This window comes from Copidosoma floridanum, unplaced genomic scaffold (assembly GCF_036245765.1).
Source record: "Copidosoma floridanum isolate Cflo_tuat_1 unplaced genomic scaffold, Cflo_Japanese_pri ptg000004l, whole genome shotgun sequence".
NCBI classification, from domain to species: domain Eukaryota; kingdom Metazoa; phylum Arthropoda; class Insecta; order Hymenoptera; family Encyrtidae; genus Copidosoma; species Copidosoma floridanum.
Genome location: NW_028321881.1, coordinates 14,452,636 through 14,476,974, shown reverse-complemented (window position 1 = coordinate 14,476,974; position 24,339 = coordinate 14,452,636). Strand labels below are relative to the sequence as shown.

Below are 24,339 nucleotides of genomic sequence, written 5' to 3'. Positions count from 1 at the left end.
TTTCTCATTCACAAAATATTGATGTGTAAGAAAAAGAAATAGAATCGAATAGGATATTGTAATTTAGTCGTTAAACTGCAAATATTTGGAGTATACTTATATTTATTTAGGTTATATACGTTTCCGTCAGCCCAAATGTGCACAAGTAAGATTATGACGAGACTAATTGTCATGACAATTAATGTTTTACCAGAATAACGTCGCGGTTGAGGTTCTCTTTTACTTGTAATTGTAGCTCTATAACTTTTAGCATTAGGAAAGTGAAAGAATAAATGTACTTTTCTAAATTTTAAAGACTGATAAAAACGTTCACTCTTTATGCAATAAATGGTAATTGTTAAGTTTCCTACGATGTTTTGAATAATTGTTGAATACAGTTGAACCTATCGGCAGCAACTGTATGATACGAGCATCAAGAAAATACACAACACTTACTTGCCAATATTTACTTATCACTTCTATCCACGATAAAAACTCTTCTACTTAGCACACACATTACATGACTGTCCTACGGGAATACTTCTTTCTTCTTACGTTTGATAAAACAAAACCTTTTGAGAGTTCCCAAAATCTATTCGGCACGTATCCTTAAATTCTGCCATAAGTGTGTGCAATACAGGCAGTAGACTAGAGTTCACAACAGTAAGCCCTGAACACGTAAATTACGAGAATCAATAGAATAAATTTGTTCGGAATGTGTGGACCGGATAAAGCAAGGATGGTAATGCACTTTGCTTGAGTTTAATACACTCACCCATTTTAGCCCCTGGTGCAATACGCAAATAAGTGTACCTCCGTGTCAAGGCTTAGTAACCAAAGCTATAAGCCATGTAACTGTACCCTGTTTTATCTATCGCTGCATATAACAATAATATTGAAAAAAGAACAAAAAAAAATTTTTTAAACACGAAAAAAATTCCCAAATACCACATGAGTAAGTAGGTTAATTTTTTTTATATCATTGAGTAGTTATTTATCACTCCCAGCCACAATACTTACACTTCTGAAAACTTTCTGAAAAAAAAATTTTTTTTTGGAATTATGCTTGATTTCGACAAAAAAGTCACTTTTTAGACGCAATTTCGATACCTTATTTCAGAAAATGAAGAATATATGTAAAATAAATATGAAGGTATAATACCAGCTTCATAAATCTTATTTTCTAACAGAAAAAAAAAATTAAATTGAAAAATTTCTGAAATAATCCAAAATTCGTAGGTTAGGATTTTATTTTTTACATTTCTCCTTATTCTTCTGTTATTTCTTGTCATCATACCTATAAGATCCAAAATCTTTCATGAAAAAATATTTCTTCGAAGGAAGTTTACATAGTTTTGAAACGAAAAATATCAGTTTATCCCACTGTGCGCCGCTTGTGAGTGTTTACTAGTTTTGGATAAAATGATTTTGTACATATTCCTGAGGTTGTTTAAATCCTATTGTTTGCTAATACTGATGATGTTTTAATAAATATGGACTGTTCTAAAAATAAGTCTCTTTTGTAAGTTATTTTTTACATCTAGAATTGTTATGTAGTCTTTCTTAACCGTATGCTTTGATTTTGGTATTTGGGCACGCACAACTGAGTCACCCTTTAAGCAAATTTGTTCCTTAAATCTTTTTTTAGTTGACGTTTGCTTTGACCTACGTATTAAGCGTTAAAGTCATAGCATTTTAAGTGGTATATAGTATTTAATTTGTCTCACATAAGAATTTAAGAAAAGTTATATTCCTACTGAGCCAAAATAATTATCTAAAAGAATTTTACGATTTTATATATAAATAACATTTACACAAATACAAAACCAATATTCAAAACAGCTAAAATAGTACTAACCCATCTAATAGTAATACTCTAAATTTTTCTTGTTTTTTTACAATCTTCTTTTTTAATGATAACTTTTTCTATAAATCAAAAAAAATCTTGGCAAAAATAACTTTTTCGCTTACACCCAAAATTAACAATTTACTTAGCCACTTAGTTTGTCTGGGTAAGGATTAGACTAATATGTTAGACCAAGTAAACACTATATACCGCTTATAATACCATAACTGTAACGCTGAATACGTAGGTCAACAGAGCATACAATAGGATTCAAAAAGCCTCAGAAATATGTACAAAATCGTTCTATCTAACATTGGTAAAAACTCTAACAACCGCACAAAAATTTGATTTTTACTGTTTTTAATTGAAAATTTCTCTTTCACTATTATGCATTACCTAGTCGTTAGTGTGTGTGCGATCTGCCGTTGTTTCCTCAAATGTGTACTGTTATCCAATTCTCGTACTTTACAGCCATAGTAAGATAAGATGTTCATACGTTAATATCGAACATAGAGTTCGAAACATGTATGTATAGTTAGTGTGATCAAATACTAATACTATAAAGTTTCAGATAACCGTTTTTGGGTCCGAAAATACTGCGTAATTGAACATTTTTCTTGGCTACCTGCATTATTATTTTTGTACGACATCCGTTTTACTGTGCTTTTTTAGCTTATCATTCCAAAATAGCAATAATATTTCGAAATTTCTACTTCTATTAATGCTTATGAATGCTTAGACTAGAGAAGAAAACGCAGGGTTGTTAGTAGTAGGGGTACCCAGCCTTTCGGTGAAAAACTCCACTCGTAATGTCTGCCAGTGAATGGCTGACTAGGTTTAATGGTGGCTGGCTTCATATAATCTTTTAGTGGATGAATCATGGCTCGAAATAGTAGTAAAAATGTATTGGTTTGCAAGGTACTTTAACGTTTGATGGCCCTAAAAAGAACCTATAAGATTGGTAGTGATTTACCGAACGTAAATACTTTTGATGGCCCTGAAAAAGGCTGGTGGTGATACTCCCAGTCATTCCTTATTATTATTCTCGATAATGGGGAGCTGCCTGCCGGTAACTTGACTCTCACCCTTGTAGTCTTTGTCTACGGAGACCGTGCCAAAAAAAGGTACACCACTGGCTGAAGAATATCTTGTCTTCGGGTCGTTCCCGGGCTAACCAACCGGTCACCGTTAGTCGGGAAAGTGGGCCTAGAGAATACCTCCTCAGTGGATATGCTGTTGGAACAAACCACTAAGAAGGAGGCTGATGAGATTTTCAGCTGATGTGACTACTCAAACTTCTAATAGTTGTTTTCCCTGGCTTGCTGTTGCAACCTAATTTGCTCTGATAGCACCAGGGAGGTTGAAAGAATGGCCACAAAATTCTAAGTTATCGGAGCAGATTTTGCTCTAGTTAGACGTCTACTATTACGGTAAGGACGTTAGCATTCAAAACGCCTTTAATTCGTGGCACTCGTTAATCTTGGTGATTTGGGATAGAATTTAACGCAAGTCTCTTGTTCAGTGGAAGAGGATGTTGTCGATGGCCAGGATACCCAGCTGCACGACTCACATCTTTATTCTTGATTCACTGCTGGTAGACGACAATAGTATTGGACAATTTTCTTAGAGGTATTATAACTAGATCTACTTGCTTTTATTGCAGGTAGCTTTTTTTTTTGTCATGCCACCTAGCAAATCCTACCAAACTGAAGTGAAAAGCTAGCGTATTTTTGCATAACTTTGAGCTTATTTATTGCTATTGTTAATAGTTTTTTCAAGATTTAAACTTTATAAATACCATTTAAGTGTCAAGAATCAGTAGGCAAGTATTTAGCAAAATAGATTAAGCAGTTTTTGTGGTTAGCGATTACAACGATTTTTGGGACTTTGCTTTATATATTAGTGAAATTTTTATAATTAGAGGTTTTATCGCTGTTGTAAATCATAACACTATTTTGTATGGCAGGATCCTAGTCTAATAGATCAGACCGGAAGATTTGTTTGGGTGATTTGTGATCCGAATTTACTCGTGAATCACTACTTTATGACTTATGGTTCGTTATAACTTTTGGAAAAGCTAATTTAAATACTTGAGCAAGCATGCATAACAACTGAGAACGGTGAAACTTGTCATTCAACTTTCAAGATTCGTCATGATAGAATTAAAAGTTTTGGTCCTTCATAGACCAGTTTGTGAAAGCCCATTCATGCAGTAGAAGTTACTCTTTACCATCATGAGTTGCCTTATTATTGGAACTACTGGAAGTATAAAAAAAATTGATTATAAAAGAGACCTTCCGAAGTTCAGTGGTGAAAAGCCGACAAACTTAAAATCTGATTAGTGCCTCACGTACAGCTGTTTTGGAATCACTTTCAGCCTATAAAGGTCCTTTTCAATTACAAACATTTTTCAAATCAAAATTAAAAATTAATTTATTTTTCTATTACAGAATTTCAGGATAAAATTTGATTTAACTCTGCATACTTACCGTGAAGAAAAAAAAATAATAATAAGTACATAGCTATTTGAATAAACTGTTATAACTAAACGAAGTTATAATAATTTAACAGATTACTACATCAAATTAACTGTTGCTGTTTTTATTTCAAAAATCAGGCATTGGATTGTTCTATCTCTTCGTAGTTTTGTAGGGCTACTAGTAATGGCTACTGTGGTGTCTATTATTTTTTTACTACTTGAATTTTAACAAATATGTATAATTGAACAAATACTACGTCTTAGAATTGCACGTCAGTATTTACAACTTAACGTATAAAAGGAACAAAAAAAACACATTAAGCTGATGCACGTCAGATTTAATACTTACCAAGGTTCATACGAAGTAACAAAGAAAATAAAAAAAATTAATTATTCAGATAGAACAATAAAAACAAAGTATTAACCTTCTTAATAAGCGGTTGACAAGTGACCAACTAAAAATCAATCGTATGTCTTTTTCATGATCAAACTGGTTACCATGCCAATATTGATTGTTATTTTTACACAATCAAATACTTTTATATAAAATAAACAGATGGAAACTACAAGCAAAAATATAATTAAAAAATGGAAAAAAGACTATTTTTATTAGGTAATTTTTTTCCTTGAAGTACTTACCAACTGGCCCCGAAATCTCTTCAGATTTTCGTGGGCGTATATGAGCCTACATGTTTATGCTATGGTTATAACTTACTTCAACGAAAAAAAAAAAAAAAAAAAAAAAAAAAAAAAAAAAAAAAAAAAAAAAAAAAACATAGTGTCGTCTTAAAAAAATTGTAATTCGATTCTTCCGTAACAGTATATATTATGAAAGGTAGTATAAGAAAATATGCAGGACAATATTATTAGGTTAAAGCAAAGGACACATCTAATGAATTTTCTTAAAAATTTCTGTGGTGCTGGAACGGTAACATGTATTTCTAATATCGTGTGGGAAGCTTCGGGGGTGGTAAAGGGGTTGTGGTAGGACCTTAATAAGTGTAGGGGGGTGCAGGGGTCTCAAAAATATGGAGAGTTTTATTGGATTGAAATAAATGACAAATTTATCGAATTTTTCTTTATTTTGCGGCAGGATAGCAGAGGGCCGCAGGGGCTCTGAAAATGTAGGAGAGGTTGTAGGAGCTGGGTGCTTGATAGGCTCTTGATATTATTTGTTTGGGTCTAAGTAATATTAATAGTAGTCGAATTTTTCATTATTTTGCTGGTGAGCTTTTCGGAGGTGGCGGAGGCATGGTGCTGGAAAGGGTTAGTATGCAACGTTCCGCTTGAACAACTTTATAATATATGAAGAAATTTACGGATGCAGACTCTACTTGAGACACATACTTAGACTTATAACATTGAAAAGTTATGCATAAGTCGTGAAAAGTCTGCATGAATAAAATTTATGTTTGTAGAGGGTCTGTATAAGTTTTGTTTTGTAATGAAATCAGACTAGTGTGTGTGTGTGTGTGCGTGTGTGCGTGTGTGTGTGTGTGATAACGAGAGTGTAGTAATTCACGAAGTGCATAAAGGATCCAGATACATAGCACCGGTGTACAGTGAAATTTATTTCAGGAGTTATTCGTGATTCATCGTAGTTTAGCGCCTTATTACCCCTTACTCATTTCCCAAGTTTTTTCTCGAGCTGGATACCCTGTGACAATCCTCTTGGAAGAGAGAAGTTCAGTTAGTACAAACGTGGTAGTTCATTACAAGTAAGTGGAAATACGGCGTTACGATCTTCATAGTATGTGTAAAGAAAAAGTCACAATAGAAAATAAAGTAATAGTTAAGGTCATTCACTTATAATCGAAAGATTCTACCGTATCGATTACTATACTTTGATTAATTTGAATTAGTCATAAATTTTATCCTTGTTTCAACAGAAAAAAATAAGAAGACACACAAAGCTAACGCTGTAAGGGGTAAATCAATCCTAAATTTCGGCTTTACAGGCTCCTTCATTAAAAAAAATTCATATAATTTATTAATCTCACAGCTATATTTATGTGAAACAATGAGTTGACGCACACAGCTGGTAATTTGACAAATTTTTAGAGCCCAAATGCATTGTGAATAAAAGTGAATTAAGACAGAAAAGTTGCATCTGATAAGTATTAATTAAAGTAAGTGTCAGTAATGATTACGAGCTGAAACTTTTCTTCATCAATTTTTGGCTGGTTTCAAAAAGTTTGGGCTTAATTTATCTCTCAAAGCATAAGCTTCCTGTTTTTTCTCATTGGTTTTCACTAAAATAAGCACAAAATTATTGATTAGTTAAAATTATAAAAGTTGGACAGTCAATTGGGTAGAACTCACAATGATTTACTAAATGTTTTTAACCTGAAGCTATAATAAAAAAATATTTTTTAAGTGTATGAAGTATATAAATAAATTTCCAAATTATTTTTTAAATGTATAAAAATGTATATCATAAATATCAAGCTTATTAAAAAAAAACAAAAACAACTTTTTTTGCATTCTCCGGCATTTGTCATGACAATTAGAGGTTTTTTGCGCTCTTGGTAAAAAATCAGGACCCTTCACGTAAGCACAATTTAGATATTATACAGTGACATTTTTTTTTGCGCAGAAGAATTAAGTAAGAGTTATTCAGAATTTCATAACAGGCTATTCATTGTGTAGTTATGGGGTAGTGCGCATAAAACTTTTATATGATGAACTTTTCATTAAATATCAACGTTTTCCAAAAGTTGTATTTCATGAAAATCGTTTAACTGTGTTTGTATTGCTTATTATAAGCTAAAAATCTAGTTTTAAACTATATTTCCTATTTTATAATTCCTATACCTCTTAGTTTGCGTAAGAACTTAATTGGTTCTTCTGTATCCTGATAAAGCTACGTATTATTGACTTTTGGTAAACAAAGGTTTTCACAAATAAAAGCATATTTCATTAAACTTTCACCTTTAGATTTATTAACTTACCTATAGCAAATGCTATAGCAAAAACTCAGTCTAAAAGTAATTACTTCATGTTTAAAATGAACAGCTAAAATTTATTAGTATTTAAATTTCATATTATTTTTGAGAAAAAAACTCTTAGTCCAAATTTTTCTTTAACCATGATTTCTAAGATATATTTATATAGTTATTACAAATAATGAATTTTTTATTCACGTGTCTACGACCAATTTTGTTTCATTTATAATACATCTTTACTCACTTATAATTTCTTGTAAATTCTGGTAACTCATCAATACACTATTGTATCAATAAATTTAAACAATATATAACACCAATAATTATTGAAGATACAGATAATTATGTATTTGGTAAGATTCCATGAAAAAAAATTAGTGCGTTATTTATTAGTTGTAAAATAATCTTTTACGGTTTATGTGTGGTCCAGAATCCCTTATTTCCAAACATAAAATTATCAATGAGATTGATAGAAAAATGCCGTCAAAAGTTATTAATATGAAATAATTATTAATCATGACAATAAAATAATCAACCCGGAAACATTTATACTTCATTCAATAGCTTCACAGGCTAATCAAAAAGAGAACAAGTTCACAGGCTAATCAAAAAGGTAGAAATAGAGTAAAAACTTGTTTTTATAAAATAGTAATTGCTAATATCATTACCAATTTGTAGTTTTTCAAATATATTTAATTTATTTACGTTTTAGCACATGCATGTGTTTCGTATACATTCTTTTTTTAAGGGTAAAACTTGACCAGTATCATACACGCTGAACCCTTTTTAAAAGTACTTGCAATATAGCAATATCAAAAATTACATTTTAGAAGTATAACAAGTACATTAAAAAACTTTTTAAAGGAGGAGTAAGTTACTCACTCTTTTACAAATTAATTCTTGAGACATTATGTCATCAAACGTTGGATATACGCAGTTTGATAATTTTTCTTTACTGAATAATCATAATAGTAATAATCACTTTTAGAAACTAGAAAAACATTTCGCGAATTACAAATTTATTTTTGGAACACAACTTAAATTATTAATTCAAAATATTTGTATTGTTTTGCAGCAATCATGAAACCTCAATCTTTATAAGCATGTAGGACAGTAACACGAAAACAATATCAGAAAATGACTATTGGAGTAGATCATAATAAATATTTTTATCCACTCCGTATGTCTTCTTTTCTCCAATACATTTCAGCAGTTAATAATTCGATGTTTATACGTTTTTAAAGAAAAAAAAATCAAGTAAAAGTACCTTACTTAGCCATTGAGTATAATTAATTTCAATAGCATTCTTACGGCAAGGAATAAAATTGTTCGTTACCACTGAAAGGCTTAAGTTCAAATACTGGTAAAATCTTAATTTTTTTTTCTTAAGCTAACATGAATTTTTGTGAAGCCTTTTCGATTTTGTTGATGGTGTTAATTCACTGTCAAATTAATCAGAAAGTACCTCAGATACATTAATTTACTTTAGTTAGTCCATAAATATTGAGTTTGTACGAAAATTCGACGGAACCACAAATTTTGTGCTTTTTTTGTAATTTTTTGAGCACTTCGCAACATTGCTGCTAAAATATGTATGTATACATATTTTAGCAGCAATGTTGCGAAGTGCTCAAAAAATTACAAAAAAAGCACAAAATTTGTGGTTCCGTCGATGCTGCTAAAATATGTATACATACATATTTTACGGAAGTGCATATTTTAGACTTGCACATAATAATAACGTTTGGCTAAGAGAGATCGTTACATTACTACAAATATTGCTAGTATACGTATTCAGGCCTAATGGTTTTATAATCACATGTTGTTTGTTATTTTACGACTCATTAGTTTCTGCTACATGTTTTGAAGTTTATTAACTAATAGCAAAAAAGCGCTAAACTGACATAAGTTGGAAAAAAATCATTTACATGTAAAGATTTTTACTACGTCATTCTTTTAGAAAAGGTGCTTGAAGAAGTATATACTTACGCTGCTGTTGCATAGGAAATAGTTCTTTTAAAATAATAAATGCTAAAACAAAGTAATAGATAGAATAGATTGATTCTAATGCTTGTTGATAATTTATACATATTCAATGTGACTCTAATAAGTGTACAAGCAAAATCGACATATTTACTGTCATGTCAGTTGTCATAAATAGATGGAGGTATGGTATAGGTATTTCCAACCTAGCACTCGCGGATCATCTCTGTCCTTTCTGATACCAAGTACTTTAAAAATTGGAAATAAAAATTTAGTTATATTCTAATATCAAGACATTTTTAGGAAATAAGTAAGAATAAAAAAAATGTCATCCCTGACTGCAGATCCAACCCGCAATCTTCTGCTTACCAGATAGTTGACGTACCAATTCAGCTACCAAAAAGGCATGCGTTCGCTTTTACTGTAGGTTCTCATTCTTAGTTTTGGCTGTTTTATCATTTCAGCTTGATTTTAATAGGTATAATGAAAATCGATTGTAATGCTTGTTAATAATTTTTACGTTTAATATGAGTCTAGCAGGCATACAAGCAATATTGTTATATTAATCATCATATTAATCGACACAAATAGATGGAGATACTGTAAAAATACGTTTAACCAAGAAATCTCCTAAAAACCAGATGCCAATGTATTGGGCATTATAAGCGAATTTCTACAAGCTATCAAAATGAATATATAATAGTAGGATTTATTTCGTTTCATTTCAATAATGTTAAATTACTTTTTGTTTTCAAAAAATTTTCAAGAAATAAATTAGAATGGAAATAATATTGCCTGTATACCTACGAGAATCACATCAACTATCCAAGTATTAGAATCAATTTTCATTATACCTATTAAAATCGAGCATAGGTAAAAAAAACTGCTCAAACCAAGAATGAGCATGTGTCTGTACCTACAATTCGAGTAAATATATAGTACTTCATTAAATTCTTACTTCATTAAATTTTTACCAATTGAATGGACTTAACATAAGTCCATCTTTAATAACAAAGCTGCAAAGTTTTAATGAGCCCATTTTCAACTGGGATGCAGCAGCGTTATCAGTTATAGAAGTAAAGTGAAAGTTTTTTTGTATTCCTATTTGGCTTAACGATCCTTACTAGCTAGTTCAGTCAGTGTAGTCTATTGCCTAGAGACAAAAAAATTTCTAGTAGAGAAAAAATGAACATTCCCCTTAACAATTTGTTTATAGAAACACGGGAAAAATAGTTTTGTCCAAATCAAAAGTCGGCTTCGCTTATTTATTGAACAATTTATAAAAAAAATGCCAGTTTCTGATTAGGTATTTTGCTTACATATCTACTTCTATTGCTCCTAAAGAAATTTTTCTACTACCATTCCCTTCGACATCAAATTTTTTATAAATTAGACATTTTTGAAAATTTATTGTTAATTGTTAATTTTATGTTAATGGCAAAAATGTGCGGAAAAAAAATTCATACATTGAAAAACTTTAAATTGACGTCAAAAAAACTATCATTTTAACTTAAACGTAACCATGGAGAAATAAAAATAATAAGTTGTATAACAAAAAGCTATTCGTAAAGTTTCAAAGTAATTGTTAGTTTTTTGTTAAATAATTTGTTAGAGTAAAACTTTGGAGTGATATTAAAAATTTAACGAATGTTTTATCTACATTTTGCTTTGATAAAAATATTGAATTGAATGTGAGTAATGATAACAAATAAAAAAAATTGATTTTTGTGAATTTTGACATTTTTTCAGCAAAAATTGTACTTTACAACTTAAAGGATTTCAGCAATCTCAGTCAATTTTGCATACTCTCTTTCATGATAAACGTCATTAGATTTGTCATGTAAAAAAAAAAAAAAAAAAAAAAAAAAGAATGCTGTAGCTCACTCTGAAGCTGAGGTATCAGAAATCGGTATTTTTGCAACCAAGGACTGATAATTGAATTTCTTAATGCGAAAAAATTTGTGTATCATTTTCATGTATTCTGCATCACACTCCCGGAGCACTTGATTACATTATAACAGCTAGCGCAGTTCAGCGCTCCCATCTGTACCCCTCTTTTGTGACTAGGTGGCCGACCGGTTGCAATGCGCATTAGGGCAAAACGTAGCCTGTGGCTGGCGTATTAATTTCAATAAGTTGTTTTACATAATTATAAAGTTAAAATCGTAGTATTTGAGATTGAACATGATTAATTAACAAATTAAATACAAAAGTAATTGTAATAAAAAATTTGTTGAATTCTACGTTTGTTACTGTACAGTTATGTAAAAAAACTCATTAAAATTCCGTCACCAGCTGCAGCCTTTGTTTTGCCCCATACGCACTATAACCAGTCGGCCCGCTAGTTGCAAAAGAGGGATGCAGATGGGAACGCTGAGCTGCCCCGGCTGTTATTATGTGACTTTCTTGATTTTCTTTAGCTTCCTGTTCAATAAAATTAATAAAGTGCTTCGACAGTGTGATGCAGAAACACATGTAGATAATACACAAATTTTTTTGCAATAAGAAGTTTAACTATCAGTCCGTTATTGCAAAAATTATAAATTTCTTGTACCTCGGCTTTAGAGTAAGCTAGAGTATTCTTTCTTTTTTTTTTCTTAAATTCAAGTTTTTTTTGTGACGAATGCAATGACGTTTGTTAAGAAAAATTTTGCAAAATTGTTTGAGATATTTGCAATAGTTTATAAGTAACAAAAACAAATTTTGGTGACGAAACGTCAAAATTCACAAAAATAAATTTTCTTTTATTTGTTTTTATTACAAAAACATTTAATGCCATGTTTTTGTTGAAGCGAAATGTCGATGAATTGACCGTAAAGTTTGTAATACCACTTCTAAGTTTAACTGAAAAAATTAATTAACAAAAAACTAACAATTATTTTGCAATTTTACAAATAGCTATTTGTTACGTAATTTAATATCTATATTTCTGTACGGTTATGTTCAAATTAACAGAATTTTTTTTTTACGTTGATCGAAAGTTTTTCGGTATAAACAATTCTTTTCTGCACTTTTTAGCCATTAACATGTTATTAGCAGGTAATAATGGATTTTTAAAAGTGTTTGCTTTATATAAAATTTGATGACTAAGGGATTGATGATTAAAAAATTTAGAAAGAGCAATAGAAGTGGAGATACATGCAAAACGCTAAAAAAAACTGACATTTTTCCTTCAATTGCTAAAATAATAAATAAAGCCGACTTTTTATTTGGACAAAAACATCTTTTCCGTATTCCTGGGGAAATTCTAAAGGTAAATGTCCAATTTTTTCTTTACTGGAAATCGTAAGATTGAAAAACCCTTCGGGCTATGAACTAGTATAGAAAAGTGTGTATGTTCGTGCATTTCTAAATTCATTATTGGCACATTGGTCTCAGACGCACGTATGACAAGTTTACAACTAGAGTGGAAAAATATAGAAAACAGTCTGTGCAAGTGCACTTAAAAAGGGGCGAAAGTCAGTCCTCATTTGATCTCTGACTACATTTATAGGGGCAATTACTTTTGTCTGTTATGTACTCAACTCTTTGTGCAATCAATCAATATTTTTCCTGTTTTTGTACCTTTTTTTTCATTCCATAACCTAGACACTTTTCATGGCAAATTAAGGATTTGTTATATTATAACTTAAAATAAACTTTTTTACACTTATTCTGAATTTAAAGTTCCACGTTTTTTTATTTTACTGACATAGGTATCGTTAACAATTACTTTTTTTAATATTAAAAAAAAAAATTCTACATCATTTTTAAAAAACCTTTTTTTCCAGAACATTTACGAGACGTAAATCTTGAAAAGCATTGTTTGAAAAAAAGAAAATTTAATACGTCTGCACTCCGTAACACACCTGATTTGGTTCAAGAAGAGGTATTTAGCCCTTTTAGTGGAAGCCTTGAAGATTTAGTTAATACGTTCGATGAAAAAATTACTTCTTGTTTTCAAGATTATGAAACCAATGTTGAATCTCTTGCTCCAGTACAAGTTCGTTCTCAAGAAGATATTATGAATGAATGCCAGTAAGATACATATTGTATTTTTTTACTTTGAACACTTAAAATTATCTTGTTCTTTGCCTATAAACTTGCATATTATACGAAGTGAGGTTTGGAAAATTAAAAATCATGGTAAAATTAAAGTTTACTCAAGTTATAGCTGCAAGCAGCTGCCTAAAGTTGTAAAAAAAAAATTCAGTAAAAATTATCATTTTTATTAAAAATAACTCTATATGCAAGAAACTCAATACTACAATAACTATTTGATTAAAAAATAACACTTAACTTACAGTGAAAGAATGTACAATCTTGAGTAGTAACTTAATGTCACACTGTTGCACTTCTGAAATCACGAATTTCTTAGGCTTTATATTTTATATCAGTCTTAGATTTCTTGCGTTTTACTCAGTTGTGGGAAATTACTCATTTGATGGCTATAGTTTCGTACAGTTTTCTAAGTTATTTTGAACTAAAACATGTTATGCTGAAAAGATAGAACCTACAAATTTTACTCAAACGTGCATAGAATAATAAGACTTATAATAACAATAATCATAATAATATTAATAAGAATATTAATAATTATAAAAATAACAATAATAATAATAATAATAAGTTTTCTCTGAAACATAAGTATTCATATAAGTTTACTAACTGTCCTTAGCTAACTGGCCGAATTAAGAGCTTTGTCTTCTTAATGTCTGACTTACAATCATCAATGTAAGTTTGCTTTTTCAAAATGTCTTGTAAACTTTAATAAAACGTATTACAGATGAATTGAAATCAATTAATTTGTCATAGTATCGTCTCAATTACAGTTATACGACCGTAAATTAAAGAAATCAGGTTAGGTTGAACTTTTAAAGTAGTTGCATCCCGTTTTAATAAAAAAAGTCGACCACCGTCATTGAGTACGTTAGATGACTCAAGATCCCGTCATAAAGGTCAATAGTTGAGTTTCGTCTTAGTTATGAAAGTTAATGGTTAAGTTGCGTTTCGTCATAAGGTTGTTAAAAGTGGCCGTTGGGGTTGGACGTCCTTGTATAGGGAAGCGTGGTGGGAAGAGATCGGAGTCACTCTCAAGTGTCTCAAGCCTTCCCTTTAGGTTAAACAACGATGGTGGTACTATGTCCGATGTTGTTGGTGTAGTGGCTCCGTTTGATTCCTCGGAATCCGACTCATAGGAGAGATGTGGCGTTTGAGCAGTGATGCGTAGAGGCCTTGATGGGTTGGTCGCCAGGTTGACCAATGGGTTTTTTTTTTTTTTTTTATATTACAAATTTAACATATAACCTGTCACTATCTCTCCTACCCTCGCCGAGGTCTCTTGGACTCGCCTCGATGATCGTCTCTAGATCGAGAGGTCTCGGGGTTTTGGAGTGGGGGTAATACCTGGACGACACTCCGGATAAGTGGTTTGGGATCCTCCACCACCTCTGGGCTTGTCGCAGGCGAGGGTGTACTGGGTGGAGGTGGTCGTCGAGGAACAAAGGTACCCGGCTTTAGCGGGGTGGTCCGAGTCCTCTGGGTAAGTTCACTTCTATGCTGACCGGTGGAAGGAAGGGTTATACCTTCAAAGAAATCCTCCGGGAACTGGATCGCCACGTCTCGAGTTGTTTTCCTGGGTTGGAACTCAATGGAGGTGACCACTGCATACCCCTGAGTGATACAACCGTCGATTTATTGGCCCGGGGTCAACTGTCTCCACTCCTGAGTTACAGGGGGGGAGGTCATGAGCACCCAGAACCGAAGATAGGACTTAGGAAGAGGCTTTGGTAGAAAAAGAAGTAGTAAAACTTGTCTTATATTGGTACAGTGATATTTATTGAATATGTACTTGAAGCAATTTGAGTGGCTTAGGAGATATGCAATACACGTATTTGCATATCTCGAATCGATATCTATCAGTCGTCACACAGTCCTTCTTATATACTTTACGTCGCTTTCTTACTTGCGATTTTGGTCACCACCTGGCGAGCGATAGGTGGTACTATCAAGTACTAGCTGGAAGTCGGTGCTGCGCGCGAAATTTTAAAATTTAAATTTATGTAGAAACGATCTATTTTAAGAAAAATGATTATTTTAATATACCATAATTAATAAAATAATGCCCCGGATGGTAACAAGGTTAATAATGTATGCTAGTTTTCCAGTTATAGCATTGCTTTATATAAACTCGCAAACCTATAGCGCTTACACTTATTACTGTATATTTGACATAAAGCACTTATTTTCGTTTTAATACTTGTTATTATACCAAGAATATATAGGTAAATTACTTGTAAATTGTACCTCTGTGGATAGGTATATGACCTTGGAAAAAATTTTCTCTAGATTTTTAGCTATTTTTTTTTTACTAAAACATGTAATGCATGTTTAGATTAATTAAACCTGTGATAAGTGTAAATTTATTGCCTTAAAAATTCTTTTCTCAAAAGTTCATTTGATATTAATACTAGTAGGGCTCCGCTCACATGCGTGCTCCGCGTGCCAACCCCCACTACTTTCACTCGAACAAGAAGTTGTTTTATTAAAAATACAAAATAAAAACAAATGTAATATTGGAATAAAAAAATTAAATTAAAAAAAAGACTTTTTCATCTAAAATTAAACTATCAAAAATTTGGTTCTTTTCACACTCTTCTGCAAACTTCTGTCTAAAACTCAGAAATAAACGTTTTTAAGTACTAATAATTTTATCACTGTTTTATATAAATTAAAAAATTTGAAGGAAATTTCCCCCCAAAGTGCTAAAAAACTTGCATGCAGCAGGATTCAGTCAACTAATACTTTATATCGCTAGCGTAATGTCAATTGAACATGTATGATTTATAATATCACCAATAAATAGTGCATAGGTCAAGAAATTAAAAATTTTCCAAGCACGGTATTCAAGCTCTCATTCAAATCAATATCACGTGACAGTGTGGACTTAAAAACTTCTGAATTTTCACGATTTACACGACTTGAGATTAATGACGTCAGATTTTTCTTTGATACGTCATTATTCCTCATTGGAAAAACGGTCCATTCGAAGCAGACAGCAGACTGTTTTTGTTTACTGAGAGAGTTGTTGACACTTGGCGTATTAGTACTAAAGTTACCATGAATCCAGGCTTAATTAAATAAGCATCTGAAAATCTACTAAAAGTAGATTAAGATGTGATGTAAAATTTTATTTATTCCACCGAGTGCTATGGAAGCATGGAAATGCGTTGCGTAAAAAATCAAAAGTTTTGTCGTATTTTAGCATATTGAATTAATTTAAGTTTATGCAAACTTACTATAACATAAAATATAATGTTTTATAGGTCAATGCGTCCCAGTTACGGAGATCAAGCCATTGAGTACGTCCAAATTCAGCGTAAGGAATCAGAATGCACTGTTGTAGCAAAAGTTAGCCCAAAACATAAGCTCCGAAACAAAAAATACTCTGTTGCAGTAGTTATAGATGAGGAGACCGAAAGCGTGATCGAAGCTGAGCGCAAGGACTGTGCTGCATCACAAGGGGGTGCAAACATGATGTAACCGTTCTGGCTTGGATGTATAGAAAATCAGAGGAATCAGCCAGAACTGGTACAGAATGTTATTGGAAGAAACCAATTGTATCAGGCGTTGGAACAACAACCAAGTATAAAGAAATTGGAGATATGTAATCAAATGGGATTAATAATCAAAGAAATGACAGTCCTGAAAAATTTTTGAAGTCAATTTCATAACACCCTAGTGGTAAAAACATCAATAGTCATATCGTTTATTTTTTTTCGCCCAAATACAGTGCATAAGTTGTCAACGCAGTACCAAGCAGCTTGTTACAAAGGTCTCACAGACAAATATGTCATTCAAATTAAATGTCCAAGTTTTATGACACAGCAATTAATAATTACAATCATGTAGATAACAGCATAACCAACAAATATAAAGATCAATTACATTTACAAATGCTTTTTTCTGGTAAAAATACTGGATATTTTTTTATAGATAACTCCAATTTCGAAAATACTAGAGATATTTCTATAATCAAAGAATATCCTTGCAAAAGTTTTATAACGTCAGTAATTAACAAAGCCGCGATATTTTAGCATGCGAACATTTTTCCTGATTTAATGAAGTTCTAAATTGTATTTTCATAAACTTGAGCAAATAAATACTGTGCTGATTCGCATAATTCGTAAAATTATTCATTAAATAGCAAAATGTAATATTAACAAATAATACAAATTTAATTCTTATCAAAGTTTTTATTCTACATGTCAAATTGTTTTATTTCTGAAGTCTGTAAACTTACTAGACCTGCACCAATTATCCTCGTTGAATCGATGCAATCTAATTATTTAATATCCACGTGAGAATGAATGTTCAAAAATTGAGAGTGCCTAATTCTGTTCATAACTCTTTCTACATGTATTCTCAAGCTGGATTTTTCTTTGGTTAAAACAACATAATCTTTTGCAAGTGTAACATTTTATTGTACACTGAGTGTCTTATTAAGTCAATTTTCTGTTTGTAAGATAGTATCTTCGTGTTTAAATCCTCTATATGCTATATTTTTTTTATTTTTATATAATTTATCTAGGTATCCACTATTTTCTATTAGACATATCAGTGAATCTACCACCAACTCCTTTCGACAAAAAAAATAATCAAGCCATCCGGAGTGACAGCTATTAAAAATTTACTTGTATTACATTTTTTGTAGTCAGACCACGTCACAGCCTGATGGACAGCATCGGAGGGCTTCTCTATTTCTACTTCAAAACAGTTAATAATATTGTGTACATCATAATAGCAGTATTGGAATTGTTTAGGAAGATTTGAACTAATTTCATGGTTACCTGGCGAAACTATTAACTTGTTAAAATATTGGCCTATGGTGTAAACATTTTTTTTGGAAAACTTTTACTATCCTGGCTTTCAGATAAACCAAATTCACAAACTAAAAGAGCTAACGACAAATTAGTTCTAATCTTTTTTAAAACTTCATAGATATTTTGAAACTTGCGATGGTTTTTGCAGTAAATCAATTACAAACAAACATTATTTCCTTTAACCAAGAAATAGCAGATGATCATTTTCTATAAGAGCTTTTGTGCACTTTTTGAAAATACTGCCTTTCAAAACTTGCAAACTGATTTCGCTGTTCATTGTTCATTGACTCAGGTGTTGCAGTACTTGGAGTATAAAGCGAACCTTCATCAGACATACTAGTACTTATACTACTTTTGGGCTTATCAACAGTGTTCAGCTTTAACATATTACAATTTACACCTGCGTCAACCAGTTCAACATTTTTTGTTTGAGCACTTTTTGACAGAACTTTCGGCTCGTCTTGAACATATTTATGCTGTATTAAAATGTTGCACTGGCTGAATTCGCCTTATTTTAAAACTACAGTAATTGATGATAATCTAGCTATAACTTCAAGTTCTATTTCTGAGTACTAATAATTCTCTTGACTTTCAGAAAGAGGACGCGATGAGTGGCTCAAAGCTGATCTAGCAGACTGATCAACTGTATTTCTAAAAATGTGAAATCAAAAAAAAACTTCAACGTGGGTAAAACCGAGGAATTACTTTTGGTTTTACTATTTTCTTTGATCCTATCATTTTCCACTCTATATCATTTTGTAAATTATTTTGCAACTAAGTTTTTATAAAAGAGCAAGTTTCACTGTAACTATGGATAATCAGAAAATCAAAAAATTCTTTTAAACTACTTGTACTTGAAAACATACATTAAAGTGATCCTCACAACATTGACTAACTTTTCTGAATTTTTTTTCTAGATAACTTTCAGCATCGTACTAACGTTTTTTTTTTAACGGGTTGGTTGAGACGACTAAAAAAATCGTTGATTAATTATTCGCTGTAGTATTTGTATATCCTGGCACAAAACAGTACTTGTACTAGTTAAAATTAGAATTACCTTTTTTTTACCAGACGATACTGCTAGTGTCTGCTTTCTATAGTAGTTTATTCGATTTCAAAGATCATCGTTACATAACGAACGAACCCACATAATTTAGAAGTTCCTACGTCACGATCACGTGACATCAATTTAAATTAGTTAATGAACTTCGATTAATTATTGCGTATATTTAAAAGCTTAAAAAAAAAAGAAAAAACTGTCTGGCAAGTTTACTTAGGGCATTTTTAACCAATGAAAAAAAATTAACAAGGAGATCATGAAAGTTCTCTATTAATTTATTTCCAAAACATATTTTCGTATAGCGTATATATGTATATTGAATTTCTATCTACTTTTCTTCAGGCTTTTCTAGAGTTATTTAAGTTCTGTCCTAAATAATTGAATCATCTTATCGTAATTTTTTTTACTGTTTTTTTATCCTAAGAACACGCTTTTCGTATTGTTTCAGTCAAACATTACTTAACTAGAAGAAATTTTTTTATTAATAGGATCTTGTGTATCTTCAATTTAATTTGCTTGGATTTGAGAGTCACATCTGGTGAAACCCATTGTGGTTGCAGTATCTTTCAAAGTCTGTCAGTTGATTCCTTTATATGTTTATGGTCTTCGAAGGATGTTGCACCAATTATTACATTTAAAATAAGTTCATTATTTTTGGAGATATTTTGTTTAATCTAGCTATTGCAACATTTTTTATTACATTTTCTTCTTTTTCTCAAAAAGTCAGTTTGTTATTGAAAATTTAATAATCTAAACTAATTATCTACTGTGTTGATTTCGCAAAATAATAATGTTTGTTTTATTACATACAAGCTCTTAAATGCGTTTGATAGTTTTATACTATTTTCAAAATTATTTTTACCAATTATACGTTTTTGTTTGTTTTTCAAGGTGGACAGCTTAATTTACGAGTGTATGACTTTTAGCACACATCAAACATTCTTAAAGCGTCTAAGCTGCTTTCGTTAGATCTTTATATATAGAATCAATATGACTACTTCTTTTTTAAATGTCTCGGTTTTTTCGAGTTTAACTTTTTAAATTTTAATGCATGTTCTGTCACTACCCCTTTGAATGTAGTCATAAATGTATTTTAGGCTTTGAATTGACGCATACCATTAAGTTTTCATTCAACGTTAATGTAAAACTAATATTCCACCAATAATAGTTTATTATAAGGTTCAACGAAAAAAAGTATTTAACGAATTATAAGGTCAATAAAGCCCAGTAATGTAGCTGGTTAAAAGAAAATGTGTCAGATTATCGAAAACGACATTTGCACACACTAATAATGTTATAAATGTAGAGGTATTACTTGCGACCCCCCGTCTTGGCTTCGCCCAAGACTCACTGAATAGAACACCGTAGTGTGTTAAGACTTAATATAAAACGTTTCAGTTAAAAATCTTACATATGTTCTGAACACTTCTTAGAACATTAAACTTATTATTAAAAACATTTTTGTTCAGAATCCATGTAGTTAATTTGGTCAAATAATAAGTTGGAAAAAGTAAAAAAAAAAAAATTAAATAATGATGCTGAAAAGTACCATGTGTTTCTTGTGGCATAAAATAATTGTTAGCCCAAGAATGCCATTGATTTGCACTTTCTTACATTATAATAAATAAAAAGGGCTGTTTGTCAAAACTGTAAAGATTTAAAACTGACGTAAGATTGTGATTAAAACTTTTTTTTTCAATCTCACAACTACGTTACGAGATCAACTAAGTCCTAGAGCTTAGTCTCTCTATCTTTATCGCCATAATAAATACAAATACATGTTATTATTCCTATTTAAAAATCTAGAAGATTTAAGTAATTACTGTCAGGGTTGTAATAAAAAGCAGATTTCTTACGTTATAGGTTCCTTATTCGTCGATTTTGACGCTGCTGTTTCAATCTCGATAAATTTTTTGCATCGGTTTTTTAATGCCTAAAATTGTATACATTTGATTGTGACTATAGGCATAGCTAAAACTTTTGTGTACCTAATAAGTATGAGTGCCCTAAACTCTTTCTTGACTAAAGTTTCCAGCAGGTAACTGCCTGGGTATCTCAGGGTGATCTTCTCTGACCTGCTGTTGTAGCACGAGACTAATCGGGAGGACAACTACAACGTCTGAAGCGTTGTAGCTAGTTCTAGAGCTCTTTCCCAACGTCTCCTAGTATTACATTGGAGATGTAAGTGTCCAAAGCATCTTTTTTTACAGAGCTCAATCGTTTTGGTGATCTAAGATGGGAAGATGAGTTCATAATGCTTGTCCGTTGGAGACTGTCCCGTTTACTTAAATTTATTTTTCCTTCATAGCTTGACTGTTAGGTTCGCCCAATGCGCAGACCGTGGAGAGGATCGGTGATTACTGGTTGATTGCTTGGAGTCGAGAACATAATGTAGGGTCGTCGGTAGCTGGGGTGCCCAGCCTCGTGACGAACGACTCTATTCTTGACGTCTGCCTGTAAATGATTGACTTGGTTTAATACTAGTCGGCTTTCTATGTAGATGGCCCCAAAAATAACTGACGAGATTGATGGTTAATTAGGGAATGTAAATACTTTTGATTGCCTAGGGTAGCTTGACTCTTACCCTCGAAGTCTGTGCGTACGGAGACCATGCTGGAGAGAGGTACGCTTGTTGCCGCTGGCCAAAAAATATCTTGTCGTCAAGTTGTTTTTCAGATAACCAAATTCTCACCGTTGGTCAAGAAATTGGGCCTAGAGAATACCTCCTCTGTAGGTTTACCGTGAGGATGAATCACTGCGGAGGAGGCTAATGAAATTTCCAGTTGTTAAAGCTTCTCGAACTCTTCAGGGTTGGTTTCTCTGGTTTGCTGGTGTAGCAAAATCTTCTCCGGTAGCATTAGGTAAGTTGAAATAACAACCAATAAACCACTGATTATTAGAGCAGACTGTGCTTTGGTATTACGCCGGATGCTGACGTTCAGAAATCCTTTTATTTGTGGCACTCGTTAACCGTGGTGGTTAGAATCGGGATAGAATTTGACGTAAGTCGATTGTTCGGTGAAGAAAAATGTTATCAGTAGCCAGGATAACCATCTGCATGACTCACACCTCTATTCTTGATACACTGCCGATGAACAACTGTGGTATTCATAATATCCATCGTGATATTATGGCTGGACCCATTTCCTTCTGTTGCAGGTTGTTTCGATTTTACTTCTACGCCACATTGTGGCTGTGGCTGAAAAACAGGCCAGCCTGGTCCTAGAGCCCAAAATTATTTGTTTGGATTCTGGGGCACGAAAAGTGCGTTTTTTACGGTATTATTTTTGTCTCACGTTCTAAAAATCAAATCTAACTTGAAAAATTCATAGATGTACTACGAATAGGTGCCTATTTGTGAAGTTTTTTAGAAAAAAATTAAGAGTTAATAAAATTTTTAAAAAAATATTTAAATTTTTAAGCACGATTTTATTATGCTGCAATCATGGAATGGTCAGTTTTGTTATATTTTGTAGAACAAAAAAAAATGAAAACGTATTTTTTAATATTCTTTTAAATGGTGGGCCAAGTCGTAAAATGCAAAAAACCAATAAATAGCCAATGATTTGTTGAAACTTAAAACATTCAACATTGTTGCTTCATATCGTAGAACAAAAAAAAATACAACAAAAATATATTTTTCAAATTTTGTCTGATTGTGAAACGAGTCAGAAAATGCAAAAAGCCAATATAAAGCATATTTTAGCATATTTTTAGTTGTTTTGACCATGTTCAAATTTTCCAAAGATCAATGTTATAAGAAGATTTTCTAGAACAAAAGAAAAAAACTTTGGAATAAATGATTTTTATTTAATTATTAAATAATACTTTTATTCACAGTTGGTAAATGATTGGAAACAACGTCAAATAGTGGTACTATCATATTTAGTATTAACTTCAAAAACACCGTTTCGGCCGTTTAGACAACGTCCTGACCCAAAAATCTATGAGTAATAGTCCATTATAATGCAAATTTTAATAAATTACAATGAACGCATAATTAGTTCAGTGTATAACATACCTCTGACTCTTACGAAAGGGATGTAAAATCGTAATTTAGTCAGAGCTTCAAGTTTAGCGGCTTTCACACCTTGCACATACATAAATGACATAATATACGCACGCAATACAATCAAGTAAGAATCGCAAGCAGTTTTTTGTGAGAAGCACTTTAACGGTACATTGTTTCAATGTACAATTTTTCAATTTCTCTGTATCTTGTTGTGTATTGATATAATAATTGAAGTAATGTATGTTCAACATTTCGGAAAAAATGCATTTTCTGTTATTTTGTTCCATGTCTCAAATTTTTAATCCATCAAAATTGAAGTTGTGTACAAATTCAATGATATTTTGTGAAAGTACAGATCTATCCTTTTTTTCCTCATGTCTCTTTTGTGTTCTGCTATTTTTAATTTTACAGCTCTCGACGTTTGAACGGCACAACAGCAGTTGCAAATTGCACATGGTATGTGGCAAACAACGTTTTTTTTATCGAGTGGCTTGGTTACATTCTTTCCAAGAAAAAAATCGAATCCTACTTATTATTCAAACTGTAAACAAGACCAATGTTAAGCTTTTTACAATAATATTTAATATGATTGTGCAAGTGGAGAATATATGATCATAATAAGAACAGTTTATAATCATAATCATTTCATTATAATTCATTAACATTTGTGTTGTAAAGAATCATCCAATTGGCCAGATCGTTGTGTCGTTTTTTAAATAAGTACAAAATAAAATAATACCACCATCGGCTGTTGCTTTTAATTATTTACTGATTGTCATTGGACGTATTATTTCATTATTTCTGGACACTGGTAGAAGCTGCACGTCGTTTTACATCTACATTTACAGTGCTCTATTATTGAGAACACTAGATTGCAACTGCTAACCACCCTCACCCGAAGAAAGTTAAAATCTCTCTCCAGGGTGCTTAACTGCATACAGCATAAATATATTACCTTTTTTAGCTTCCAATCGAGCATAAAACGTCAATTAGCCATAATTAAATTACATTAGATAATTTCAAATAATAAAGTAGGTGTATAACTCTAATGCTTACAGGTAAACTAAAAATTTAATACGACCGATGGGTGTACAAGCAACTATTGATACATTTTTATTATTGTATCAGGAGGCGCATATGTATGGATGGCACTTTTTGTACAAGTACTCTATAT

At 31.6% G+C, this 24,339-nt stretch overlaps 1 protein-coding gene across 4 annotated transcripts in view; it reads left to right on the top strand.

Annotated features, from left to right (window-relative positions):
* The window catches only part of Unc-76 (fasciculation and elongation protein Unc-76), a 495,633-nt gene that overhangs the window by 108,300 nt on the left and 362,994 nt on the right, over positions 1–24,339 (top strand). For all 4 annotated transcript variants that reach the window (XM_089597745.1, XM_089597731.1, XM_089597722.1 and 1 more), the window contains one exon: positions 13,003–13,249. In XM_089597745.1, coding sequence (XP_089453871.1) covers positions 13,003–13,249 — 247 coding nt within the window. The remainder of the gene's footprint in view (positions 1–13,002; positions 13,250–24,339) is intronic.